Source organism: Coregonus lavaretus (assembly GCF_964263955.1).
Source record: "Coregonus lavaretus genome assembly, chromosome: 28".
NCBI classification, from domain to species: domain Eukaryota; kingdom Metazoa; phylum Chordata; class Actinopteri; order Salmoniformes; family Salmonidae; genus Coregonus; species Coregonus lavaretus.
Genome location: NC_140015.1, coordinates 560,692 through 577,692, shown reverse-complemented (window position 1 = coordinate 577,692; position 17,001 = coordinate 560,692). Strand labels below are relative to the sequence as shown.

General features: G+C 41.0%; 1 protein-coding gene across 1 annotated transcript in view; it reads left to right on the top strand.

Moving 5' to 3' along the window:
- Positions 1–1,867: 1,867 nt before the first annotated feature.
- The window catches only part of asphd1 (aspartate beta-hydroxylase domain containing 1), a gene marked incomplete at both ends in the record, with an annotated part of 32,841 nt that continues 17,707 nt past the window's right edge, over positions 1,868–17,001 (top strand). Inside the window, one exon of the mRNA XM_084145014.1 lies at positions 1,868–2,317. Coding sequence (XP_084001140.1) covers positions 1,868–2,317 — 450 coding nt within the window. The remainder of the gene's footprint in view (positions 2,318–17,001) is intronic.

The following is a 17,001-nucleotide window of genomic DNA, read 5'->3' as shown; positions in this document are numbered from 1 at the left end:
CTATGTGCTAACATGCTAACGTGCTACCTCAAAATATAAATGGAAAAACCAAAACTGGTAACAATGTCCATCATCCATTTCGTATGATATATTATGAATTGCAATTTATATGAAAAAACCAAAACCGGTATCAATGTCCATCATCCATTTCGTATGATATATTATTAATTACAATTCATATAAATTCAAATTCAATACCCCATAATGACAAAGCAAAAACAGGTTTTTAGAAACGTTTGCAAATATCACATTTACATAAATATTCAGACCCTTTACTAAGTAAAGTGAAGCACCTTTGGCAGCGTCTTGACAGATCCTCTCAAGCTCTCAGGTTGGATGGGGAGCATCGCTGCACAGCTATTTTCAGGTCTCTCCAGAGATGATCGATCGGGCTCAAGTCCGGGCTCTGGCTGGGCCACTCAAGGACATTCAGAGACTTGTCCCAAAGCCACTCCTGCGTTGTCTTGGCTGTGTGCTTAGGGTTGGAAGGTGAACCTTTGCCCCAGTCTGAGGTCCTGAGCGCTCTGGGGCAGGTTTTCATCAAGGATCTCTCTGTACTTTGCTCCATTCATCTTTCCCTCGATCCTGACTAGTCTCCCAGTCCCTGCCGCTGAAAAACATTACCAAAGCATGATGTTGCCACCACCATGCTTCAGTGTAGGGATGGTGCCAGGTTTCCTCCAGACGTGAAGGTTGGCATTCAGGGCAAAGAGTTCAATCTGGGTTTTATCAGACCAGAGAATCTTGTTTCTCATTGTATGAGAGTCTTTAGGTGCCTTTCGGCAAATTCCAAGCGGGCTGTCATGTGCCTTTTACTGAGGAGTGGCTTCCGACTGGCCACTCTACCATAAAGGCCTGATTGATGGAGTGCTGCAGAGATGGTTGTCCTTCTGGAATGTTCTCCCATCTCCACAGAGGAACTCTAGAGCTCTGTCAGAGTGACCATCGGGTTCTTTGTCACCTCCCTGACCAAGGACCTTCTCCCCCGATTTCTCAGTTTGGCCGGGCGGCCAGCTCTTGGAAGAGTCTTAGTGGTTCCAAACTTCTTCCATTTAAGAATGATGGAGGCCACTTTGTTCTTGGGGATCTTCAATGCTGCAGACATTTTTGGTACCCTTCTGTGCTTCGACACAATCCTGTCTCAGAACTCTACGGACAATTCCTTCGACCCCATGGCTTGGTTTTTGCTCTGACATGCACTCTCAACTTTGTGTGCCTTTCCAAATCATGTCCAATCAATTTAATTTACCACAGGTAGACTCCAATCAAGTTGTAGAAACATCTCAAGGATGATTAATATAAACAAGATGCACCTGAGCTCAATTTCGAGTCTCATAGGAAAGGGTCTGAATATTTATGTAAATAAGGTATTTATGTTTTACATTTTTATAAATTTGCAAACATTTCTAAAAACCTGTTTTTGCTTTGTCATTATGGGGTATTGTGTGTAGATTGATGAGAAAAAAATAATAATTGCATCCATTTTAGAATAAAGCTGGAACATCACAAAATGTGAAAAAAGTCAGGGGGTCTGATTACTTTCCGAATGCACTGTACATGTAGGATTTTCACTATGCATAATACAGTAATATCTCTCTGGATGAAATGAAGAACAGCTCAAATACTTCTCTCTGACTGGTACCTGTTACTCCATAGTGCTGCACATCTCTTCATTACGTCTGGGCCTGGACTAAAAAGCTATTTAAATGGAGTTAAATCTCCATTGACCATAGCTTATAGTCCAAGGCTTTATTTGTGTCTGGGAAACCGGCACCTATTGATATCTCTCTCGCTTCCTCCTTCTACTTACTTATCTGCTGCTCTTCTCCTTTACTTACCCTCTGTTATTTCAGTTTATCACTATAGGATGGACTGGCCCATGGATCTGCTCCCGTTGCCCCGCTGTGCTGAGCTGGGGGTCCGTCCTCTGAGTGGGCTCCTGTGGACCCTGCTGCTCCTCTTCCTATGGTATTGTTACAGGGTGGGCTCCGACCCGCCAGCCCCAGGCCGAGCCATCCCAGGAAAGCACAAGTCCGGCTCCAGGCGCTCTGTGTTGTCCCGCGCCGGCAGCTGTGCTGGAGCAGAGTTCAGTGACACATCAAAGGTGGCCAATGGCGATCGGGGGACTCCCTGCATCACCATGGAGACGGGGGAGGAGGAGCAGGGGCGAGGCTACCTGACCCCTGTGCTGAGCCATGCCCTGTTCCCAGCCCAGGCCACAGCGAGTGGCAGAAAGCTGTATGCAGCACTGCAGGAGTATGCAAAGCGCTACAGCTGGGCTGGCATGGGACGCGTTCATAAAGGACTCCGGGATCAGGTAATGTGAAATCTGAAACTTACAGTAATTTCAATTATTGATATACCCATTGATTTTCGAAGAATATGAAATGCCTCATGAGCTTAATACAACTGTCTAACCCCATCATAACCCAAAATATAATGGTTGGTTGGTCACACTTTATTTGGATAGTACAGATAGTCCATCTGTAGATGGCAAGGTTTAGGGGTTTAGGGTTAGGATAAGGGTTAAGGTTAGGCTTAGGGTTAGTAGATAGTTAGTTCAAATGTTACTAATAGTCTGTAGAGCATCTACAGATGGACTATCCAAGTAAAGTGTTAGTGCTTGATTTACTCCATTGTTTGTAAACCAAGTGTTTGTGTATCTGTGCCAAGTCTGGCAAAAATGGCCTGCATTTTGAAAGTCAATACTTTGTAGTCATACCACAGATTCTCAATTGGATTGAGGTCTGGGCTTTGACTAGGCCATTCCAAGACATTTAAATGTTTCCCATTAAACCACTCGAGTGTTGCTTTAGCAGTATGCTTAGGGTCATTGTCCTGCTGGAAGGTGAACCTCCGTCCCAGTCTCAAATCTCTGGAAGACTGAAACAGGTTTCCCTCAAGAATTTCCCTGTATTTAGCGCCATCCATCATTCCTTCAATTCTGACCAGTTTCCCAGTTCCTGCCGATGAAAAACATACCCACATCATGATGCTGCCACCACCATGCTTCACTGTGGGGATGGTGTTCTCGGGGTGAGGAGAGGTGTTGGGTTTGGAGAACAATTGGAGGGTTACTTAGTAACAATGCAAATATAATGGTACAGCTATATGGACACTCAATCACCATGGTATTCTTTATTGGTACATTTCCAAACATATATTATGATAAATACATTTGAAACTTGTATCTCATTATGGTAAGTGGTGAAATACAGTGGGGGAAAAAAGTATTTAGTCAGCCACCAAATGTGCAAGTTCTCCCACTTAAAAAGATGAGAGAGGCCTGTAATTTTCATCATTATAGGTACACGTCAACTATGACAGACAAAATGAGGAAAAAAAACCAGAAAATCACATTGTACGATTTTTAATGAATTTATTTGCAAATTATGGTGGAAAATAAGTATTTGGTCAATAACAAAAGTTTCTCAATACTTTGTTATATGCCCTTTGTTGGCAATGACACAGGTCAAACGTTTTCTGTAAGTCTTCACAAGGTTTTCACACACTGTTACTGGTATTTTGGCCCATTCCTCCATGCAGATCTCCTCTAGAGCAGTGATGTTTTGGGGCTGTCGCTGGGCAACACAGACTTTCAACTCCCTCCAAAGATTTTCTATGGGGTTGAGATCTGGAGACTGGCTAGACACTCCAGGACCTTGAAATGCTTCTTACGAAGCCACTCCTTCGTTGCCCGGGCGGTGTGTTTGGGATCATTGTCATGCTGAAAGACCCAGCCACGTTTCATCTTCAATGCCCTTGCTGATGGAAGGAGGTTTTCACTCAAAATCTCACGATACATGGCCCCATTCATTCTTTCCTTTACACGGATCAGTCGTCCTGGTCCCTTTGCAGAAAAACAGCCCCAAAGCATGATGTTTCCAACCCCATGCTTCACAGTAGGTATGGTGTTCTTTGGATGCAACTCAGCATTCTTTGTCCTCCAAACACGACAAGTTGAGTTTTTACCAAAAAGTTATATTTTGGTTTCATCTGACCATATGACATTCTCCCAATTCTCTTCTGGATCATCCAAATGCACTCTAGCAAACTTCAGACAGGCCTGGACATGTACTGGCTTAAGCAGGGGTACACGTCTGGCACTGCAGGATTTGAGTCCCTGGCGGCGTAGTGTGTTACTGATGGTAGGCTTTGTTACTTTGGTCCCAGCTCTCTGCAGGTCATTCACTAGGTCCCCATGTGTGGTTCTGGGATTTTTGCTCACCGTTCTTGTGATCATTTTGACCCCACGGGGTGAGATCTTGCGTGGAGCCCCAGATCGAGGGAGATTATCAGTGGTCTTGTATGTCTTCCATTTCCTAATAATTGCTCCCACAGTTGATTTCTTCAAACCAAGCTGCTTACCTATTGCAGATTCAGTCTTCCCAGCCTGGTGCAGGTCTACAATTTTGTTTCTGGTGTCCTTTGACAGCTCTTTGGTCTTGGCCATAGTGGAGTTTGGAGTGTGACTGTTTGAGGTTGTGGACAGGTGTCTTTTATACTGATAACAAGTTCAAACAGGTGCCATTAATTCAGGTAACGAGTGGAGGACAGAGGAGCCTCTTAAAGAAGAAGTTACAGGTCTGTGAGAGCCAGAAATCTTGCTTGTTTGTAGGTGACCAAATACTTATTTTCCACCATAATTTGCAAATAAATTCATAAAAAATCCTACAATGTGATTTTCTGGAGAAAAAAAATCTCAATTTGTCTGTCATAGTTGACGTATACCTATGATGAAAATTACAGGCCTCTCTCATCTTTTTAAGTGGGAGAACTTGCACAATTGGTGGCTGACTAAATACTTTTTTTCCCCACTGTAAGTATAGCCAGTTATAATTGTAATGGCTTAGCAGATAATACCAAAAGAAGAACAATATTTACATGGCTCAAAGAGAAGGAATATAATATCTATTGTTTACAGGAAACTCATTCAACAATTCTAGATGAAGTTGCGTGGGAAAAGGATTGGGGGGGGGGGGCAAGATATACTTCTCACATGGGCAAAGAAACTCAAAAGGGGTGATGATATTAATTAACAGTAATTTCGGTCCGAATGTGCAAATTGTCCAAACAGATACGCAAGGTAGATGGATTATTTTAAATATGTTATTGGACCATAAACAGATATGGCTCATTAACCTTTACGGACCAAATAATTATGATCCACACTTTGACAATATATATAGTAAATGATCAACCCTGTAAGCAATTCAAGAGTCTATTATGGTGGGAGATTATAATACCGTTTTAAATAGCTCAATGGACCGTAAAGGAAATCACACTACAAACTATCATCCTCATGCTCTTAAGGAAAACATGAATGTCATGGATACATTAGAACTAGTAGATATATGGAAGCTTAAATATCCTGATCTAGTGAGATATACATGGCGGAGACTGAATCAAGCTAGTCGTCTTGACTTCTTTCTTATGTCATTCTTATTGGCAACAAAAGTTTTAAAAGTGTTGATAGGGGACAGAATGCGGTCGGACCATCATATAATTGGCATATACATTACTCTTACTGAATTTCCACGTGGGCGAGGATATTGGAAATGTAATCAAAGCCTATTGGATGATAACTTGTTTTTAACTAGGAATTTAAAACGTTTTTTTCCCGACATAACACAGATTTTTACAGGAGGAGAGGTGTTGGGTTTGCACCAGACATAGCGTTTTCCTTGATGGCCAGAAAGCTCAATTTTAGTCTCATCTGACCAGAGTACCTTCTTCCATATGATTGGGGAATCTCCCACATGCCTTTTGGGAACACCAATCGTGTTTGCTTATTTTTTTTCTGTAAGCAATGGCTTTTTTCTGGCCACTCTTCCATAAAGCCAGCTCTGTGGAGTGTACGGCTAAAAGTGGTCCTATGGACATATACTCCAATCTCCGCTGTGGAGGTTTACAGCTCCTTCAGGGTTATCTTTGGTGTCTTTGTTGCCTCTCTGATTAATGCCCTCCTTGCCTGGTCTGTGAGTTTTGGTGGGCGGCCCTCTCTTGGCAGGTTTGTTGTGGTGCAATATTCTTTCCATTTTTTTATAATGGATTTAATGGTGCTCCGTGGGATGTTCAAAGTTTCGGATATTTTTTGTCTATATGTCTATATAATACTGTCTGCATTAGAATCTTAATATAACAAACAGAACTGGAGTTTTAGGAGGGCATGTCATTTTTTGAATGGTAGGGCCTGACAGTAGGGCCTGCTCCGCTCCTTCTTCCGACAGTTGAAAGTGCAGTGCCCAGCAGATAATCACCCTGATCATTTCCTCGAAACTGAACCTAAACTATACCGAAACTAATTTCACACATATAACAACAGATGAAAAAGATTAAGTAAAGTATGATGGGGAGAAAGGGGGATAATGGGTGAGTTGATAAGCGAGGGGAAGCAACAATGCATAATTATGTAATCACCACTTGTGAATGAAGAACAGGGTGGGCCATTCTATTGTATTGATCTATTCTAATTATAATATTAAAGATGCACTATGCAGAAATCGTTCCGCCATTTTCTGGTTGCTAAAATTCTAACAGTTCGTCTAATTTCAGTTTATGTGACAAAACAAGCAAGGATAGTGTAGATAATCATTATACCATGTAAACTGCAGTGATCTTTTTTTTTCAGAACCAAAAATATTGTATTTCAGCTGTTTGAAGCTGGTGTACAAAACTGAAAGTAAAAAATGCTAAAACAAAACTTAAGGATGGCAAGCATAAGAAAAAGCGCACATAGAACAGATCTACCGCTTCTTAGACTTGCTTGCAATGAGAATGACTCACATTTCTGTGTGAATTTGGTAAGGTCGCCCAAAAAGTTACATATTGCAGCTTTAAAATGCTATGTACCCTATATCAGTCCACCGAATCAAAGCAGTCTTATCAGTCTACTCTGGCCTACTTGGAGTAGGCTACACAGTGAGAGCGTGCATAATTGTACATGCTGAACGGCTTTCAATACCTGGGAAAATATCCACATCGGGCAGCAGGTGAGCGAGTGATGGAGAATGTGGTGATGAGGCTTGTGGAACCTTACGTTGGCAAGGGGAGAAATGTCACCATGGACAATTTCTTCACTTCACTGTCATTGACGAACAAGTTGCTTGCAAAGAAAACAAGTCTGGCCGGCACCATGTACAAAGTGAGATAGGAGCTGCCTCCCTCTGCAAAAAATAAGTCACCCGCACAGCCGTTGTACTCCACAACAGTGCTGAAGAATGACAAGATGATGGGGGACAATAAAGAGAAAACCCGGAGACTATTATGGTATGTCAAAGTGTGTCAAGCAAGTGAAAGTTTCGAAAATTGTATCAACTGTTAGGACAAGGGATGACCGCTAAATACAATCCAACTGATGCCATTGCACAAGCATGAGCTGACAATAATTGATTATTTTTTGTTGTGCTATCGACACATTCATTAAAATTCCATTATTGCTTTTGTGCTGAGTTTCACTATTTGTCAAGGCCAGTTGGCGCTTATAAGGATGTTTAGGCTACTAATGTTTTCATCATTTGACCGCACGTCTTTGACCGGAAAAGGAAATGGTTGCATATCCCAGAACCAACGTGTGTCTGTGAGCAGGGGTTGTGAGAGAGAGCTTTCAATTTTGTGCAGATGAGGGATATACATTTTAAAATATAGTATACATCTAATCTATTATTTTATTGTCCTATCATGATGGAACGGTCCCCAACCCTATATCCTAGACAACCACCTGAGCGACCCATACACCAAAGAGAAGTCCCCATCTGTTTTATGGCCCTGCTGTAAGTTGCCTATATGCAGCCGAAACAGAAAGATACATGCGGTCAGAGACCTACTAGAGCAGCACCGCCCCCTCAAGATTCTGAGCCTGCCTGGCAGGGTTGGTCCTACAAAGCCAGAGCCCCCTGATGGGAGAGCATAATATACAAGGAAATTCTCAAATATGCTAATGAGAACCTTGACGATCTTGCACCTAGCCGGTGGGGATTCCAGTGGGGTACCCCCACCCAGGTAGTGGCAGTGCTGGCAACACTGGCTGTAGTAACCCATGGGAAGGGGGTCACACTCGGACATTCAGAGTGGGGGCATATTATTGTGGCCCTGGTGGTACAAAATAATCAAAGGTCTGACTGAACGGAGATGCTTGGGAAAAATGTGTGTTTGTGTCTCAGGGGAAGAGGGTGGATCTGATCTCCATCACCTAGGACTTGACATAGGTTAATCAAATCTCAAATTTTTGTCAATTTTTGCTCAATCTTGCATGCTTTCTCAAACAGCTGTAACTGTATATGCATTCGTAAATCAGGTCCATTCTTGAGTTGGGCTCTGGAATGTAACAACTGTTGAGCATCTGAGCTTATGGTTGATTGTGGAGGAAAGGGGTTGAGTGTGTTAGAGTATGTGCGTGTGTGTGTGTATCACACATCTGTTGCAAGGGGGTAAGGATGTTAGGGAGAATATAGGATGAACCACAATAATTGTTTGCTAAAATAATAATTGCTTGACAAAAATGTAATGTAAAACAATAGCAATCCGGGTTATAGGTAACAATCCTTTGCATGAACTGCCAACATTATTACGCATATTAATTGATAATGATGGAAATTAAGATATGCAAGATATTTGAATAGATATATATTTTTAATAGCTATATATATATATATATATTGTGTGTGTATATATATATATATATATATATATATATTGAGGCGAGAGCATTGGAAATGCTTTTGGCAGTTGACCTGCTTCTGTTTTGTGGGTGGCACTGTGTGCTGTTTTCGAAGGATGGGTCCTGGCCTCTCGGGGGGCCTAGGGATCCGGGGGGACGGGGGTGGTCTGCCAATCACTGGGATGACAACCCAACTTGGGATGGGGAGGGGCTTTAGCTGGGGGAATAGTGGAGAACAATTGGAGGGTTACTTAGTAACAATGCAAATATAATGGTACAGCTATATGGACACTCAATCACCATGGTATTCTTTATTGGTACATTTCAAAACATATATTATGATAAATACATTTGAAACTTGTATCTCATTATGGTAAGTGGTGAAATACAGTGGGGGAAAAAAGTATTTAGTCAGCCACCAAATGTGCAAGTTCTCCCACTTAAAAAGATGAGAGAGGCCTGTAATTTTCATCATTATAGGTACACGTCAACTATGACAGACAAAATGAGGGAAAAAAATCCAGAAAATCACATTGTACGATTTTTAATGAATTTATTTGCAAATTATGGTGGAAAATAATTATTTGGTCAATAACAAAAGTTTCTCAATACTTTGTTATATGCCCTTTGTTGGCAATGACACAGGTCAAACGTTTTCTGTAAGTCTTCACAAGGTTTTCACACACTGTTACTGGTATTTTGGCCCATTCCTCCATGCAGATCTCCTCTAGAGCAGTGATGTTTTGGGGCTGTCGCTGGGCAACACAGACTTTCAACTCCCTCCAAAGATTTTCTATGGGGTTGAGATCTGGAGACTGGCTAGACACTCCAGGACCTTGAAATGCTTCTTACGAAGCCACTCCTTCGTTGCCCGGGCGGTGTGTTTGGGATCATTGTCATGCTGAAAGACCCAGCCACGTTTCATCTTCAATGCCCTTGCTGATGGAAGGAGGTTTTCACTCAAAATCTCACGATACATGGCCCCATTCATTCTTTCCTTTACACGGATCAGTCGTCCTGGTCCCTTTGCAGAAAAACAGCCCCAAAGCATGATGTTTCCAACCCCATGCTTCACAGTAGGTATGGTGTTCTTTGGATGCAACTCAGCATTCTTTGTCCTCCAAACACGACAAGTTGAGTTTTTACCAAAAAGTTATATTTTGGTTTCATCTGACCATATGACATTCTCCCAATCCTCTTCTGGATCATCCAAATGCACTCTAGCAAACTTCAGACAGGCCTGGACATGTACTGGCTTAAGCAGGGGTACACGTCTGGCACTGCAGGATTTGAGTCCCTGGCGGCGTAGTGTCTTACTGATGGTAGGCTTTGTTACTATGGTCCCAGCTCTCTGCAGGTCATTCACTAGGTCCCCATGTGTGGTTATGGGATTTTTGCTCACCGTTCTTGTGATCATTTTGACCCCACGGGGTGAGATCTTGCGTGGAGCCCCAGATCGAGGGAGATTATCAGTGGTCTTGTATGTCTTCCATTTCCTAATAATTGCTCCCACAGCTGATTTCTTCAAACCAAGCTGCTTACCTATTGCAGATTCAGTCTTCCCAGCCTGGTGCAGGTCTACAATTTTGTTTCTGGTGTCCTTTGACAGCTCTTTGGTCTTGGCCATAGTGGAGTTTGGAGTGTGACTGTTTGAGGTTGTGGACAGGTGTCTTTTATACTGATAACAAGTTCAAACAGGTGCCATTAATTCAGGTAACGAGTGGAGGACAGAGGAGCCTCTTAAAGAAGAAGTTACAGGTCTGTGAGAGCCAGAAATCTTGCTTGTTTGTAGGTGACCAAATACTTATTTTCCACCATAATTTGCAAATAAATTCATAAAAAATCCTACAATGTGATTTTCTGGAGAAAAAAAATCTCAATTTGTCTGTCATAGTTGACGTATACCTATGATGAAAATTACAGGCCTCTCTCATCTTTTTAAGTGGGAGAACTTGCACAATTGGTGGCTGACTAAATACTTTTTTTCCCCACTGTAAGTATAGCCAGTTATAATTGTAATGGCTTAGCAGATAATACCAAAAGAAGAACAATATTTACATGGCTCAAAGAGAAGGAATATAATATCTATTGTTTACAGGAAACTCATTCAACAATTCTAGATGAAGTTGCGTGGGAAAAGGATTGGGGGGGGGGGGCAAGATATACTTCTCACATGGGCAAAGAAACTCAAAAGGGGTGATGATATTAATTAACAGTAATTTCGGTCCGAATGTGCAAATTGTCCAAACAGATACGCAAGGTAGATGGATTATTTTAAATATGTTATTGGACCATAAACAGATATGGCTCATTAACCTTTACGGACCAAATAATTATGATCCACACTTTGACAATATATATAGTAAATGATCAACCCTGTAAGCAATTCAAGAGTCTATTATGGTGGGAGATTATAATACCGTTTTAAATAGCTCAATGGACCGTAAAGGAAATCACACTACAAACTATCATCCTCATGCTCTTAAGGAAAACATGAATGTCATGGATACATTAGACCTAGTAGATATATGGAAGCTTAAATATCCTGATCTAGTGAGATATACATGGCGGAGACTGAATCAAGCTAGTCGTCTTGACTTCTTTCTTATGTCATTCTTATTGGCAACAAAAGTTTTAAAAGTGTTGATAGGGGACAGAATGCGGTCGGACCATCATATAATTGGCATATACATTACTCTTACTGAATTTCCACGTGGGCGAGGATATTGGAAATGTAATCAAAACCTATTGGATGATAACTTGTTTTTAACTAGGACAGAGGAATTTAAAACTTTTTTTTCCCGACATAACACAGATTTTTACATTTTTAGTCATTTAGCAGACGCTCTTATCCAGAGCGACTTACAGTTAGTGATTACATATTTTTTTAATACTGGCCCCCCGTGGGAATCGAACCCACAACCCTGGCGTTGCAAACGCCATGCTCTATCAACTGAGCTACATCCCTGCCGGCCATTCCCTCCCCTACCCTAGACGACGCTGGGCCAATTGTGCGCCGCCCATGAGTCTCCCGGTCGCGGCCGGCTGCGACAGAGCCTGGATTCGAACCAGGATCTCTAGTGGCACAGTTAGCACTGCGATGCAGTGCCTTAGACCACTGCGCCACACAGGTACAGCAAATCCCCTTATTGTATGGGACACTTTTAAATGTGGCTTTAGAGGCCATGCAATTCAGTACTCATCTCGAAAACAAAAGCAATTTAGGTCAAAAGAGTCCACACTAACAAAGGAAATAGAAGGTCTAACAGAACAGATAATGTCAATAAAAACTGTAACATAGAGGCTCAGAATAAATTAGAGGAAAAACATAAAGAAATTGAGAAACTTATTCAAGAAAGATCAAGTGTAATATATTATAAAAAATAAAGCAAACTGGATGGAATATGGGGAAAAATGCACCCAATTATTTTTTTATCTTCAACATAGAAATGCTACCAAAAATAATTTACTGAAACTGGTTACAAATGACAGAGTAACCCATGTTTCACCAAATGATATTTTGAAGGAGGAAGCAAAGTACTTTAAGCATATGTTTTTGTTTCAGTCGCCTCCATCTCCTCTTACTGAAGCTAATTGTAGGGATTTTTTTTCTGTTGATAATGTAAATTTAACAGCCATACAGAAAGACTAATGTGAAGGTGAAATTATAGAGGAGGAACTTCTGGATGCAATTAAAGACTTTAAGTCCGGGAAAACTCCAGGGTTGGATGGCATACCATTGAAGGTATACCAAATATTTTTTGATATACTCAGAGGACCATTATTAGCATGTTTTAACCACTCCTATGTAAATGGTAGATTATCAGACACTCAATTAGAAGGTCTGATTTCATTATTACTGAAACAGGATACAAGTGGGAAATATAAAGATCCAGTCCATTAAAAAAATTGGAGGCCCCAGTGTTGTGATGCAAAATGTATAGCGCATAGAATTAAAAAGGTATTGTCGGACATTATTAATTCTAATCAGACAGGTGTTTTTACATGGACGATACATTGGAGATAATATAAGGCAAGTACTCAACTACTGGAAACAATAGAACTACAATAATATCAAGGGATTAGAAATCCAGGGCTTAATAACAAAGGTGTCATTGTACGCTGATGATTCATGTTTTCTTTTAAATCCACAACTAGAATCCCTCCACAGCCTCAGAGGATCTAGATACATTTTCTAACCTCTCTAGATTACAACCAAATTATGATAAATGTACTATATTACATATTGGATCACTAAAAATACAATTTTTACATGACCATGTAGTTTACCAATAAAATGGTCAGATGGTGATGTGAATATATTCGGAATACATATACCAAATGAAATAAAGGATCTCACTCCAATAAATCTTAATAGAAAGTTAGCAAAAATAGATAAGATCTTGCTGCCATGGAAAGGTAAAATACCTGTCAATTTGTGGAAAAATCACCCTGATTAACTCTTTAGTATTATCCCAGTTTACCTATTTGCTTATGGCTTGCCTACGCCTAGCGAACAGTTTTTTAAAATTATATGTGAAAAAAATATTCCATTTTATTTGGAACAGCAAGCCAGACAAAATTAAACGGGCCTATTTATATAATGAATATGAATTCGGAAGACAGAAATGATTAAATATTAAAGCATTAGACCTATCACTAAAAGCTTCAGTCATACAAAAGTTATACTTAAATCCGAACTGGTTCTCTAGCAAATTAGTAAGATTGTCTCACCCCATTCTTGAGAATGGCCTTTTCCCCTTTATTCAGATTACCTCTCAGTTATTTGAAAACGAAATCATCTCCCAAATATCACTATTTCTAAAACAAGCCATAGACAGTTGGTTGCAATTTCAATTTAATCCTCTAGAAACAGCAGAACAAATAATGCAACAAATATTGTGGTTAAACTCAAATATACTAATTGACAAAAAAACATTATTTATTTAATTGAAGAAAAATGTATAATCTTCGTAAATGATATCATAGGTAGGACTGGTAGAGTTATGTCGCACATGCAGCTAACAAAAACATATGGAAATGTCTGCTCTACCCAAAATTACAACCAAATAATTGCAGCATTACCGCAAAAATGGAAGAGGTAAGTGGAATGGGGAAAAAGTAAGGAACTTAAATAACATGATTGGTTAAAGAAAATTGTGATAAATAAAAAAGTATACCAGTTTCATTTAAGGACCAAAGGATTGACAGCCATCTCATATAGATTGCAAAATAGTTGGGAAGAGATTATTGACGTACCGATTCCACTGCATAGTGTTTATGAACTGATACGCAAAACAACGCCGGATTCCAAACTATTCAATTTAAATTATTATACAAAATTCTTGCTACCAATATAATGTTATTAATAAGGGGGATACAATCTCCCCAGCTCTGCAGATTTTGCTGCGAAGAGACAGAATCATTAGATTGTTTGTTTTGGTAATGTCCATTTGTAGCTGTTTTTGGTCACATGTCCAGGAATGGCTGAAGGATTGCAATATTTACCTGGAGCTAACCCTGCAGATAGCATTACTGGGTGATCTGAAAAGTCATAGTCAATCGATCAATAATATAATAATACTTTTAGCAAAAATGTTTATTTTTAATTTACAATCTGTAGAAACAATGAGAATAGAAGGGTTCAGAACTTTTGTGAAACATCCCAGTACAGTTGAAAAATATATGGCAAATAGAAATCCAATATGGATGGTGTTAAGAGATAGTTGGGAGGTGTTGAATGTAGCTGAAGGATGGGACTAATAACAACTAACAACAACTAATAACAACAAGATAACTTACTGTGTCCATAATAAGTATATAGGTTATAGGTTGAGAGCTTTTGTGAAAGAGCACACTTTGAAAGATATGACATATAGAAGCAAACTGGATGGACATCATGAAAATGATCAGAGAGGTTGAGGGTAGAGGAAGTTCAGGAGTAAAAACAAACAAAAATACACTGCTCAAAAAAATAAAGGGAACACTTAAACAACACAATGTAACTGCAAGTCAATCACACTTCTGTGAAATCAAACTGTCCACTTAGGAAGCAACACTGATTGACAATAAATGTCACATGCTGTTGTGCAAATGGAATAGACAACAGGTGGAAATTATAGGCAATTAGCAAGACACCCCCAATAAAGGAGTGGTTCTGCAGGTGGTTACCACAGACCACTTCTCAGTTCCTATGCTTCCTGGCTGATGTTTTGGTCACTTTTGAATGCTGGCGGTGCTTTCACTCTAGTGGTAGCATGAGACGGAGTCTACAACCCACACAAGTGGCTCAGGTAGTGCAGCTCATCCAGGATGGCACATCAATGCGAGCTGTGGCAAGAAGGTTTGCTGTGTCTGTCAGCGTAGTGTCCAGAGCATGGAGGCACTACCAGGAGACAGGCCAGTACATCAGGAGACGTGGAGGAGGCCGTAGGAGGGCAACAACCCAGCAGCAGGACCGCTACCTCCGCCTTTGTGCAAGGAGGAGCAGGAGGAGCACTGCCAGAGCAGGCCACAAATGTGCATGTGTCTGCTCAAACGGTCAGAAACAGACTCCATGAGGGTGGTATGAGGGCCCGACGTCCACAGGTGGAGGTTGTGCTTACAGCTCAACACCGTGCAGGACGTTTGGCATTTGCCAGAGAACACCAAGATTGGCAAATTCGCCACTGGCACCCTGTGCTCTTCACAGATGAAAGCAGGTTCACACTGAGCACATGTGACAGACGTGACAGAGTCTGGAGACGCCGTGGAGAATGTTCTGCTGCCTGCAACATCCTCCAGCATAACCGGTTTGGCGGTGGGTCAGTCATGGTGTGGGGTGGCATTTCTTTGGGGGGCCGCACAGCCCTCCATGTGCTCGCCAGAGGTAGCCTGACTGCCATCAGGTACCGAGATGAGATCCTCAGACCCCTTGTGAGACCATATGCTGGTGCGGTTGGCCCTGGGTTCCTCCTAATGCAAGACAATGCTAGACCTCATGTGGCTGGAGTGTGTCAGCAGTTCCTGCAAGAGGAAGGCATTGATGCTATGGACTGGCCCGCCCGTTCCCCAGACCTGAATCCAATTGAGCACATCTGGGACATCATGTCTCGCTCCATCCACCAGCGCCACGTTGCACCACAGACTGTCCAGGAGTTGGCGGAGGCTTTAGTCCAGGTCTGGGAGGAGATCCCTCAGGAGACCATCCGCCACCTCATCAGGAGCATGCCCAGGCATTGTAGGGAGGTCATACAGGCACGTGGAGGCCACACACACTACTGAGCCTCATTTTGACTTGTTTTAAGGACATTACATCAAAGTTGGATCAGCCTGTAGTGTGGTTTTCCACTTTAATTTTGAGTGTGACTCCAAATCCAGACCTCCATGGTTTGATAAATTTCCATTGATCATTTTTGTGTGATTTTGTTGTCAGCACATTCAACTATGTAAAGAAAAAAGTATTTAATAAGATTATTTCATTCATTCAGATCTAGGATGTGTTATTTTAGTGTTCCCTTAATTTTTTTGAGCAGTGTATAATTATTGTAAAATTGACTGTGTCCATAAAATGTATATAGTATGTATAAGCTGGAAGTAGAGGCCTAAGCTTTGTTGTTCACTAGTTTACTCCAATTAGGGAAGGGGTGGTGGGGTTGGAAAGTAATAAAGGGAAATATATATTTTTTAATGATATGTATATGTATTTACATGTACACTACTGTTCAAAAGTTTGGGGTCACTTAGAAATGTCATTGTTTTCGAAAGAAAAGCAATTTTCTGGTCCATTCAAATAACATCAAATTGATCAGTGTCACATTCGTTCATAGACGGGTCAGACCAAGGCGCAGCGTGATATGCATACATGTTTATTTTTAACTTAATAAACAACGACAAAACAATAAACCAACGAAACGAGACGTCCAAAGGTAACACACAACAAACCTCACACGGAACAAGATCCCACAACACCAAATTGCCAATAGGCTGCCTAAGTATGCTCCCCAATCAGAGACAACGAGCGACAGCTGCCTCTGATTGGGAAACACACCCGGCCAAACATAGAACTACAAAACCTAGATCACAAACATAGAAAATACAACATAGAAAATCACACCCTGACTCAACAAATAAGAGTCCCCAGAGTCAGGGCGTGACAATCAGAAATACAGTGTAGACATTTTTTATGTTGTAAATGGCTATTGTAGCTGGAAACGGCTGGTTTGTAATGGAATATCTACATAGGCGTACAGAGGCCCATTATCAGCAACCATCAGTCCTGTGTTCCAATGGCACGTTGTGTTTGCTAATCCAAGTTTATCATTTTAAAACGCTAATTGATCATTAGAAAACCCTTTTGCAAT